Raw genomic sequence first — 12,940 nt, 5'->3', positions numbered from 1 at the left:
CTCATGGTGCATAACAAAATTTTAAATTCTGTGCGACAGCAACAAGGGGGCATAATCCTACAGTCATGTCTAAATGTTGTGTGCAGTGGAAAGACAGCTATAGCATATAATTTTAATAGATAAAGATACATTTTTATGACTATACTTAAAATTTTGAGATGATAGACTTTAATTATTGAGCTTGAGATGATATAATTAATAATAATTAAAAAAGATTTTTGTAAAAATGGTATTGAATTGGCTAGTAGGGCTGAGCGATTTGCCTAAAATCTAAATTTCGATTGATTGAACATTTTAACTCAATTATGTTTAATGGTCGATTATTATATTTATTTATTAAAATTTTTTTTGCCCTCATAGTTCACTGACAAGTTTTGTGCAGTAAATATGTTCAGATATCCAGTGAGAGATTTTTTGAATGAAGGATGCATTACTTGGTTTTAAAATAAATAAAGGAAACGCACACTATTGAACTTCAGCATTGAACAGTTAAAAGTAATCCGCCGTGCCCACGCTCATCACTGTTATTAAACCGACCAATCACAAAGCCTTCTCTATGCGTCGTTGCATTGAGTAGTTACATTTTTTGAGAGGTGCGTGGCCCGGGTATGTGACTACATGTAGAACAGAACTGCGTCATGTAACTCGGTAGGGAAAGTAATTGAAAAAATTGTGCAGGAAAAAATAAAGCGATTTTAGGTTATGAATGTCGATTTCAATTACTTTTCGATTAATCACGCAGCCCTATTGGCTAGTTTGCTGGTAAAAAAATACAGTTGGAATCAGCCTAGAAAAAACAAGATCACTATTTATTTGTCCATCTCTTTGCATATGTTTCAGGTGTGTGTGGATGCTGTGGGGCTTTGAGACCCCGTTATAAGAGGCTGGTGGATAACATCTTTCCTGAAGACCCTGAGGTAAGGTCAGATGAATGGAAACCTGCTGAGTCTGAGAAAGGGACGGTTCGCCAGCTTTCTAGTGCTTATCAGTCATCAGTGATCAATGCAGTGATGTAGACATTCAGGCTTTCAGCTGTGATGTTTATTAGTTTCAGAGCCACTGTGGCGTAGCAGATCTGCTGCTGGGTCACCTGACTGACACCAGTCATCTTTACAGACAACATCTTTTCTGTTCCCGAGATTTGTGTGTGACAAATTACTATCAACCTGTTTCTTACAGTTATTATGTGCATTTGAACATAATCTGTATAAATGTCATATTTTACTCCTTATCTTGTGCAGTAATTGTGCACCATTATCTGTACAGTTTTGAAAAAATATTGATTGGAATACTGAAAAACTTTCTATTGGAAAGTAATATAATTAAGGTGATGTTGGCCCACCAAACAATTTTATGTTTGAAAGACATCTAACAGATATCCAAACATAGACTCTTGGCTAAAATGAATAACAGCTAAATTTGGGCTGTCAGTGAAAATAGAATAGATAAGGAACAATAGTTTAAATCTAGACATCAAACAGACAGATTTTTGAAGTAATATTAGCAAGTGTTTTTGATTTATTTTAATTTTGGAACAAATGTTACCATATATGGGCAAATTAAAGACAGTATTTAATTTTCGAAAGAACCCCTAATCTATTCGACCATGAATTTCTTTAGCACATTTGAGTTTCTCTCTCTTCTAAATAATTAGACAAGCTTCAGGATCTGTATTAGACTTATAATAGAATACAAATTATCCACTGAATGCTCTTTTTGTGGAGATAATTATGTTCCACCATCTTTTTTCTATCTTATGTTCTTCTAATAGGTTTCTCTTGCTAACCGTCTGTCTGTCGATCTTCTCTTTTTCTTTTAAGGACGGTCTGGTAAAAGCTAACATGGAGAAGCTTACCTTTTACGCCTTGTCTGCTCCGGAGAAACTAGACCGTATCGGTGCCTACCTTTCAGAGAGACTATCCAGAGACGTTGCCCGGCATAGATATGGGTAAAAACAGCATCTGAATTACAGTGACTGTTACTGTCTGATTATGCTACACTAGAGCATAATAAAGATATGAAAAAAAAAATATTTTAAAAATTTTGATCTTCTAAAGTGCTTAAAATCATTTTGATAAATTTGTGGTGATGTTGGTCCACCAAGCAATTTTGTGTTTAAAAGACATCTAATAGAAACACAAACAATAGATATTTTGGCTAAATTTGGAGTGTCAGTAAAGAGAGAGAGAGAGAGAAAGAGAGTTACTTTTTTTTTTTTAGTTAATTTTGAGTTTATTGCCATCAGCTTCTCTGGCTGTGTCATGGCAAATAAATAAATAAAAAAAAAAAATCAGATCAGGTTTGCCACATTTATAAATATCAATTTTCTAAAATTATTAAAATATTCTAACAATTAAAAGTCATCAACAGCAATAAATAATACAAAATACATAAATAATAATAATAATATTTAAGATAAAAATCTAAAACAGTTTTTAAGATTTACTTTTGATTTTTTTTTTTACAATTTTAGAAGAATTTACATTTAAAAATATTTAATTTAAAGGCTCTCCAGATAAAAATCGTTGTTTAATAACAGGGCATTCCACAAGAATATGTTTAACAGTTTGGTTTCTGATGCAATATTGACATTTTGGAGTTGGGTAAATATTCATGTGTGAGTCTCGTGTGTCTGATACGGCATCGTTGGTAAAAAATCTCATCATGTATTAAGTTTAAAAAAAAATAGTTGGATGTTCTTCCTATTTCAGGCTGGATTTCAAAAAGATAATTTTGAGCATTGATCCCATTCTGCTTGACATATATTAAAAATGTAGCCTTTTATTAGTGGCTTTAAATATGAAGGTGGGATTTTGCACTCCTTTATCTTTCCTGTAAGAGCTGTTTTGGCAGCTTTGTCTGCCTGTTCATTTCCAACATGTCCTGCGAAAACTATATTCGGAAATGTTCCCTCCAGTTCATTTACTTAGATACAAATGTCAATAATACTAGGATGCTCCAGTTTAAAAGAATTCAATTTTGTAGACAAAGATTTTGAGCCAGTAAAAATAATAAAATTCTATTGTGTTCCTCAGCATTTTCAGTGTGTTCCAAAGCCAAAAATAGAGCCGTTGCTTCTGTTGTAAAAATTGAGCTTTGATCAGGAATACAAATCCCATAGCATAATTTATCAGTCAACATATTTGACATATAACTCCACATTATAGAAACAATTTGAAAGCACCCCAAACTACCTTAAAACCCTTGTATTTATCTCTTAGTATACTGTATATGTTTCTTTATTTTTTTCCATTGTCATGTAGCCATGTTTTTCAGCCAACATCCTAAATTTGGTGTACATTTTTCCAGTTTAAAGAAATGACCTCTTTAGCTTATTATTATTATTATTTAAATAAATATACATTCTGTTTATTGTCACACTGTAATGACACATTAATTTTGTTCCACCTAAAAATGTAAGCAGAGAAACATTCATGACACAGTTATAACGACCTCATGACCATCATCTTTATGACAGATTTGTAACAAGTTATATATTCTTGGCAATGTGTCATGTTATGATTATAAAGGTGTCATGAAAGTCTTATGAACACCCACAAAGTGTTACCACAATTCTTTATTCATAGTCACCCATAGCCACAAAAACATAAAATATTAACAGGAATTTATAGGTATGGCAATAACTGGCACATGTTCATTTAACAGTAAATTTGTTGAAAAATCTGTGCTGCAATTGTGTTTTTCTACGAGATCAGAGCTTTTTGTTAATATTCTATGCAAAAGGTTAAAAGGTTTTTTTTCTGTGCTCATTTTTAACAAGGGTGTCAATGTTCGCGGTCATGATGTTTGTGTGTCTCTCGCAGGTATGTTTGTATTGCCATGGAGGCTTTGGACCAGCTTCTGATGGCCTGTCACTGTCAAAGTATAAACCTTTTTGTGGAGAGTTTCCTCACTATGGTGCGCAAGCTGCTAGAAGCCGACAAACCCAACTTACAGATCCTGGGCACAAACTCAGTGAGTGAAATTCATTTACAGAGGCAGTTGATGTAGTGTACGCTTCAGATCACTTGATAAATGTACTTTGAGACTGGTGTTTCTGCAGTATGGAGGGAAAATGTAGCTGTAGCATCAACACCACAAGTTCTTATTGGGGTATTGGCGAATCAGACCGAAAGTGAAAAAATTTGAACAGCCAAATTTACCTACTTTAACATAAATACAATGAACAATGCATTTATTACATTCCATATTCTTTTTAACTTTAGTCAATAAGCAATACACCAAAAAATAAATATAATGTGACCATGCGACACAGTGGCGCAGTAGGTAGTGCTGTCGCCTCACAACAAGAAGGTCACTGGTTTGAGTCTCGGCTGGGTCGGTTGGCATTTATTCAGTTGGAGTTTGCATGTTCTCCCTGTGTTTGCCTGGGTTTCCTCCGGGTGCTCTGGTTTCCCCCACAGTCCAAAGACATGCGGTACAGAAGAATTTGGTAGGCTAAATATCACCACAGCCATATCACCCTGCAGCCCAAGACCGGTTACTCACTGAAGCTAAGCAGGGCTAAGCCTGGTCAGTACCTGGATGGGAGACCACTAGGTTGATGTTGGAAGTGGTGTTAGTGGTGTTGGAGGCCAGCAGGGGATGCTCAACCTGTGGTCTGTGTGAGTCCTAATGCCCCAGTAAAAGTGAAGGGGACACTACACTGTCAGTGGGCGCCGTCTTTCGGATGAGACGTTAAACCGAGGTCCTGACTCTCTGTGGTCATTAAAAATCCCATGGCACTTCTTGTGAAAGAGCAGGGGTGTAACCCCGGTGTCCTGGCCAAAGTCCCTCTATTGGCCCTTACGTTCATGGCCTCCCAATTATCCCCTTCCACCGAATTGGCTCTATCACTGTCTCTCCACTCCACCAATAGCTGGTGTGTGGTAAGCGCACTGGCGCTATTGTCTGTAGCTGCCGTTGCATCATCCAAGTGGATGCTGCACACTGGTGGTGGTGTGGAGAGACCCCCCCCTCATGATTCTGAAGCGCTTTGGGTGTATGGCCATACACAATATTTGTGCTATATAAATACCATTACAATACATTACATTACAAATTGTCTGTGGTGAATGAGTGTGTGTGGATGTTTCCCAGAGATGGGTTGTGGCTAAAAAGGCATCCGCTGCATAAAAATGTACTGGATAAGTTGGCGGTTCATTCTGCTGTGGCGACCCTGGATTAATAAAGGGACTAAGTTGAAAAGAAAATGAATGAATTAATAATGTGACATTTATTTATAATATGTTTTACGTAAAAAATGAAGTTTTTAGAAATGATTTATAAAGTGTTTCCACAAATATGACTTTCACGTTCTAATGTTGTGGAATATTAATAATTCATCCACTTATTTTTGGTAAATTTTGTGTAGATAAAAAAATGTGACTACAGCTACACAGCTTATGTTTTATTAATAATATTCAATACTGGAATTAAATTATTGTATATAAAACACCATGTATATATATTTTCTGCATTTATAGTGTATATACATTTATTATACACAATATTATATGCATTGTTTTGTTTTTATTAGTTCTCCTTTTTAAATATAATACTCTCTATTACCTCACATCAAACCTTGTCATTTGTCTGAAATTAACAGGCCCTCCTTGTACAGTATTTTCCTACTCCAGCTGATTTTACTTCATTTTACATGACAAGCATTCATTAACAAAAAAATTTATCTTCAGTACAGAAACATGAAACCTCTACACCGTTCCCTGACAGCTTACACTCACCCGATGCTTATGGGAGAGTAGAGAGTAAGCAGTTTTCAACTTCAGACCCGCTCGCATCTGATATTTCTGAAATATAAGAGCTTAAAGATTAAAAAGAGATTACTTTTCCCATAGAAAAGAGGCCAGATGTTCCAGGGCTTAAAGCATGTTGCCCATAAATGCTGAAAGCTGTGTGCATGTTTACAGAATAATGTTTTAGACTGAGTTTTCATCTCAGTTTAACAGTGAAGGTGTAGAGTTTGTAGCATCAGTATTGTAGCACACTCTCATATCATTGGATATCCTTATCAAAAAGATCTTAATTTGTAGTTTTGTAATTGACGTTAACTACACAAGTACAGATTAGCATACCTTTAAGCAGTGGTTCGTAGAGCTGTGAACCTACACTAGTCTCACGGTTCGGTTCGGTTACGATTATCATGCCATCGATTTGGTTCAATTCGATATTTCAGTGCATCACGGTGCATTGACGATGCTTTCCATACACAGTTTTATATTTTCCTCACAGCAGCATTTCTTGTATTACAATGTATGAATATATTTATATTTATATACTATTTGTAATACAATTTTGTCATTTAATACAAACAGTCAGATATATAAACTGTAACTTTAAACAAAACGAGCATTTAGCAAATAATATAAACAAATATAAATATCCAGCTCAATTTCTGATCCTTGTCTAGTTCTCTTACACCCCTTTGATTGGTCACACCTAGGGTTGTAACAATATACCGGTATGACGGTCTACCACGATTTGAACGTGCACGATTATCATACCATGAACAATTGCATATCAACGGTTTTAACCCTTAAAGACCGAGACAGCCGCCCGCGGCTAAAAATAAGTATTGCTCTTAAATGTTTAATAACTTTTGATCCGCTGATCCGATTCATACAATTCAAAGATTGGCATAAAGAAGAGAATCTCAGTTTTCCAGTGCTGGAAACATAACATTCGCGGCTCCAGAGGCTCCGGAATCAGTGCGGTTACGTCATCAAAATTTGACAACGCTGATTTGACAAAGAAACGCTCGTCACTGTGTCTCCGGACAAACCAGACACGATACATTGATGCATAGTCCCTCCTCCATGCCCAGATTGGTTCAAACTCGCTATATCACAACCAATAAGCATAGGTTTCGCTTTTGTTTGTGGACCAAAAACGAGCTTTTTGAACAACACGGAATGAGAGATATACATTTATGCGCGGCTAAATAAAACGCAAAAAAAAAGTTTTGCATGAAATAATTCTCATACTAAGTACTTTTGCATGCACAGCAGCACAGAAACATGACAAAACAGTGACATAGCAAAGACGAACTGCTGCTCTTGCTGTTTTCAAAAGACGCAAATGAAGGTGCAGCTGTTTCTCTACATTGCAGACAACCATATCCAAATCCATATCCACAGACAACCATATCCATGCTGGCACATAAAACCTAAGGATGTTCCATATTGAATCTAGTTTCGTTATGTAACTATTTATAGTATATTAAATATTTATATCTATTTTTTACTGAGGATTTGCACCATGTTTATTTTGACTTTATTTGGATTTTGACACATTATTTATTATTTTCTTATTTTTTTAAGTGGTGTTGTTTATAGTAACTGAAAATATATTATTTGGAAAAAGTCAAATTTGCTTCACTGTTCTATTATTTTGTAACATTTGTAACATACCGTATACCGAGAAACCGTCAAACCGTGGTATTGTTTTAGACGATTATCATACCGTAAAAAATTCATACCGTTACAACCCTAGTCACACCCTCAAAAAAAAAAAAAACGGTTGGCTCTTGCGCGCTGCGTTCTTCACAGATGAGTGATGCTGATAAGCGGCAGGCGGCAGCGGCGATCTCACAGCTGATGTATGATAGACACGGTGGAGAAAACTCTGCAGACACGCGCTTGTTTCTGTATGCAAAATTAACGCTGTAAAACAGCCGAGAAGTGAAGAAAAGCCACGCCAGCAGGTCAAATGGGCCACTGTGTGTGTGTGAGAAAGAGAGAGAGAGACAGAGCGAGAGAGAGAAATGGAGTAGGCTACTTTCATTCTCTCGATCTCAGTGAAATAGGGGCTATTGTTGTATATGTCAGTGAAAGACTGATCCAGCAAACACACACAGTGAAACTGTGCACAGTTTAGGAGTTTTAAGTAGTTAGAGCGTTGTAAATACTCGCGATCGCCTCCCTCGCAACAGAGCGCAGATGAGGTAAATGACGTCAGTAATAACCGGTTATGATTATTAGTGAACCGATACCGAATTGTCCGCGTCTGCATCGCAGTGCACTGAAGAAACGATTAATTTTGACACTCCTAGTGGTTCGGGACTACATTGTAATGGCAACACCAATATCACCATGATCAAAACTAGTCCAATGCAAATATGCCGTTAAGCAAATCATAGTCACAGAGTTATAGGAAATACAAGGGCAAACTTTGAACGTAGCATTAATTTACCAAAGTTTTTCAATAGCAGCAAGATAAAATTAATAGTCCAAATTCAGTATATAACTCATTGATGATACAGTACAATACACTATGTACAGATGAATATATTTACCCAGAACATAAATGCAGTGTATTCAATGAATTAATTTAATAAATGTATTATATATGCTGTATATGCCCATTTTTGAGTGGAAGCAAAAACAAAGTTTTGTGCAAGTCTCTTTAAATGCAAATTAGCTGCTGTTCCCCACCCCTCTCTCTGGAAGTAGGAGCCTTTACAGCCAGTGTCGTAAATACTTATTATCTTTCTGATGTGCAATGTTGGGTGTAATAAGTTACAAAGTAACTAGTTACTGTAATTAAACTACTTTTCTGCTGAAAACGTAAAGCCGTGGATTTATTTTAAATTTTATGTAAATTTTATGTTAAAATGTATTTGCCTAAAATACTGTGGATAAATTCTTAAGATAATTTCAATTAAGTAATGTTTATTATTTTTTAGTATTTTTTTTTTTTTTAATACAGCTAAAGGCCATATGAATTAAAATATTAACATATAAACTGTATGCTTAGTTAGAGACAAGGATTTTAGTATTTTATCAAGTAATTAAATCACTTTGGATTACTTTTCAGACAAAGCAATTACAAAGTAATTTAAATATAACTGTAATGATGTAATTAATAATTCGTAATTAATAAGTAATTTATTTATTTAAATTTATTTTAAATGCTGCACACGTGACTTTGCAGTTCATAATTTTAAATGCAAGTTTAAATGTGAGTTTACCAAAAAATGTTGCAATTTAAACCACTGCTTTGTGTTAATTAAATTAAAACTAGAAATTTATTTAATGTATATTGTCACAAATAAACAAGGTTATATTAAAAGCACTGTGTTTACATTTTGATTGAACTACCCTTTAATATAAATAAATCTCTTACCTGAATTAAGTGTTTCTTATTGATATATGCTAATAGGGTACATCATCACCAATCATGGATGGGGCTTCTAACATCTCAGTAGGGAGATATCTGAAACAGCATATTGAATTACAGGGATTATAAAAAAAGAAAGTAGTTGGCAGGTTTTTTTGCGCAGTTTCATAGTAAACATCTTATAGAAGTACATTTTCCATAACAGCCATTTACTCTTTTAATAGAGCACATTAGGCAAATGTCCTGCAAATGTTTTTTGATTAAAATATTGCAGCAGGTGCTGTGTATAGATTACTACTGACAAAACTTGCCATTAGCTCTCATATATTTGCTTTTCCTCTTTGGTGAGGTAAATAAATATCTGGCTTGAAACAGATGGACAGGAGGTGTGTGGATGTTTTCCCCTGCAGGTCTACTACACTGCAAACTAAATGAGTAATTTATTTTAACTTATAATGCTTTAAAAAGTTACTTTGTTACTTTTTGTTACTCAATGAAAAAGAGTTTTGGTAACTCAGAAATTGATTATATTGAGCAGAACTCTAATTGAATGAGTTATGAAAAATTATTTATATTATTGTCTTAACTCTAATGCTAAAAGGAATACCAAACCATTTGAGTAGCTGTATAGTTGTTTGGACATTGTTTTAGTTGATTGACCAGTTTAAGTTAATTGAACTTATAGGGATTTGATAACTGAACTTAAACTGTTTAAGTTACTAATACTCTAAAAGTTTGATGATATCAACACAAATGACATGCGTATGTGACACTATATGTAACTTTACAGTACCATTTCATTAAAAAACTTAAATGGTTTGCCGCAATCGGTTTCCTCAAACAGTTTGAGTTAATTTATCTGGTTTTACAGTGTATGAACATGAGGTGTTTGGTCTCTAAATGTCTTTTAAATTTGATAGTTTGATATTCTAGGCAGCTATTAACATTGTTGTGGCACAAACCAGTGTGGTGTTTACTTTCATCATGTCTGGTTTTGTTTATAATTTAGAGGATGATGGTGTTAAAACTTGTACATGTTGAATATGTATATGTGCATCTATATTATGAGAGTAGTCTAGTAGATATTAAAAAAGGAATGTAAGGGGTAATGCACAAAGAGTAGTCTAAGAGACAGGTTAAAGGTCGGGACAGGCAGAAAACGTAATGTCATTAAAATACAATCAGTTAAAAAGACTTGAGCATTCATTTAGTTGTTCAAGAGTAAAACAAGATGAAAAGCCATTTACATGCACGCCCTGTCAGGATCAGCTGGCGAGTGCAGAAACACCATTGAAAATACCGGAGTAAAATAAATGTTTATATTTAAAGACATGGCTCAGGAAAATTTTTATTTAATGTAGTGTGCTTCTTGTACAATCTGAGACCCATTTTATATCGTTTATCAATCAGGCAGTGGAGATCACTGATTTTTAAAGAGACCAGATCTTAAACGCGCCAATTTTGTAACAGAATACAGTTCACCAGAAGCACTTCACCCAGGTTACTGCCAAATTAAAAGTCCTTCTGCATCCCTCTGCATATACAATATTAAATTGTGGTTATTAGGAAAATTAAGTTGCAATAAGTAGAACATTTAGGGTATAAGAACTTGGAAAATGAAGATGCGGTAACTACAAAAATAAAGTTGTGATAGCTTTAAGTTGCGGTAACTAGATAAAAATAAGTTACGGGAATTTTAAAAAGTTGCAACTAGAAAAATTAGGTTGCAGTAACTACAAAAATGAAGTTGTGGTAACAAAAACATGTAAGTTATTAGAACTAGAAAAATTAAGTTGAAGTAACTAGAAAAAAAATCAGTTGCAGTAACTAGAAAAAAATATGTTATGTAAAATACCAAAAATTAAGTTGTGGCAACTAGAAAAATTTGTTCGTCATTGATAAAAAAAACAAAAAAATTCAGGGGCAAATAATATTGACCATTTAAAAAATGCTTTTTATCCAGTCACATTAATGTGAGACCAGACTTTATTTCTCTAATTTTATCTATCTTATCTTTTTCTCGTTAAGTTTGTGAAGTTTGCAAACATAGAGGAGGACACAGCATCATACCACCGCAGCTATGATTTCTTTGTCTCCCGCTTCAGTGAGATGTGCCATTCCAGCTTCGAGGATCCAGATATTCGCACAAAGTGAGCATCTTTTTACCATTTCAACAGAGAAAAACCTCTTGGTTTCTCCCTCATTTTGTTGGTTTAGTCTCTGATGCATGCACTAAAAATATTTTGACCATGGTGTGATGTAACATTCAGTCCTCTACGGATGATAACCTTGGCCACATCTCTAATAATTTTATACCTGGGAAACATATTATTTAAACTCCTACGCAAGTATGACTAACTACAGTATTTTGTGTGTGTGTGTGTGTGTGTGTGTGTGTGTGTGTGTGTGTGTGTGTGTGTTGTTTTTATATAAGGATTCGTATGGCAGGGATCAGGGGGCTTCAAGGGGTGGTGAGGAAGACTGTCAATGATGAGCTGCAGGCAAATATTTGGGACCCTCAGCACATGGACAAAATTGTGCCGTCACTCCTGTTCAACCTCCAGCAAGAAGAAGGCATTGAGAGGTCTGTAAAACACACTAACTTACGCAATCACAAGAGAAGTAGACATTTTACATCTTAAGGCGAGACACCACAAGCAAAAACTGTTTTTCATGCACCTCACAAAAAATGCAAAAACACACTTTTGGGGCATTAAATACAAAATGACTTTCCTCATGAGGAGGCCCACACGGAATCTGTGCCCGCAGAAATCTGCAGATTTTTTGCCCATCGAGTCTATTTATTCACTTGTGTAAATGTGTGTACATTTATATTTATTCATTTTTTTATATTCAGTGAAATTATTGACTAATATGAAAATGTTCATATGGTGTATTTACCATTTAGTTTGTAAAGTCATATTTTCTTTCTTTTAGTAAATATATTATATGAGAGACTTGCTTTGTTTACCAAATATGTGGATCTAATTGGATTTGCACTGTAAACATAAAATAAAACATAAAAAGGTATTATTTTTTTCATTTCATATATTGTTTTTATTAATGATACTCCCAAAAATCATTCCACATAAATCCTCTGAATTTTTTTTTTTTTTTTTTACAAAATTCTGCATAGAATTAGCAAACAAATGTCAGCAGATTCTGTCTGGTCCTACTCATGAGCCATAAATCTCCATTTTAACAGCACTTGCATACACCAAACTTCACAGTTTTATTCATGTATTTCCGAATATATTCTGAAGGTTTTACAGAGGGATATGTTCATTCATAATTTGCCTGATTATACACATCCTACAAAATACTAATTTTCAAAATCTCATCCCATTTTAGAAATCTTGTACAGTGATAGAAAAAATGCAGCAATTCTTAATGTAATTAATCGGCTTGGGAATTTGATGAAATTGTTTTTACCTTATTCGCATGTGGTGTTGTCTCTTAAAGGAACACTCCACTTTTTTTGGAAATAGGCTAATTTTACATGTCCCCTATAATTAAAGAGTTGAGTTTTACCATTTTCTAATCAGCTGATCTCTAGGTTTGGGGAGCACTTTTAGCTTGCATAAAATATTTTTCATTTTACTTAATACACAGTGTAACCAAAGAATAGTCAAGCGTCTAATAGTCTAATTTAATTCAATGATGTATGCTAAGCTAAGCTAAGTGTGTTCCCACAAGACCCAGATATCAGTTTAATAGATAAAAAATGGTAAAACTTAACTGTTTAACTTAATTGTGGATACAAATTGGGAAAAAAAAGAAAAAGTAGGGAGTTTCTTTAACA

The 12,940-nt window shown here is 34.5% G+C and overlaps 1 protein-coding gene across 6 annotated transcripts in view; it reads left to right on the top strand.

Annotated features, from left to right (window-relative positions):
• efr3ba (EFR3 homolog Ba (S. cerevisiae)) overlaps positions 1 to 12,940 on the top strand; it is a 61,145-nt gene that overhangs the window by 20,281 nt on the left and 27,924 nt on the right. For all 6 annotated transcript variants that reach the window (XR_012393026.1, XR_012393027.1, XM_021467451.3 and 3 more), the window contains exons 2-6: positions 841 to 917; positions 1,821 to 1,948; positions 3,825 to 3,975; positions 11,167 to 11,288; positions 11,573 to 11,722. Coding sequence is in view for 4 of the 6 variants with exons in the window: in XM_021467451.3 (XP_021323126.2) it covers positions 841 to 917; positions 1,821 to 1,948; positions 3,825 to 3,975; positions 11,167 to 11,288; positions 11,573 to 11,722 (628 nt within the window). In the remaining 2 variants the exon portion in view is untranslated. The remainder of the gene's footprint in view (positions 1 to 840; positions 918 to 1,820; positions 1,949 to 3,824; positions 3,976 to 11,166; positions 11,289 to 11,572; positions 11,723 to 12,940) is intronic.

The sequence above is a fragment of the Danio rerio genome, chromosome 17 (assembly GCF_049306965.1).
Source record: "Danio rerio strain Tuebingen ecotype United States chromosome 17, GRCz12tu, whole genome shotgun sequence".
NCBI lineage: Eukaryota > Metazoa > Chordata > Actinopteri > Cypriniformes > Danionidae > Danio > Danio rerio.
Note: the sequence above shows the minus strand (reverse complement) of the source record. Positions and strands in the feature narration are given on the sequence as shown.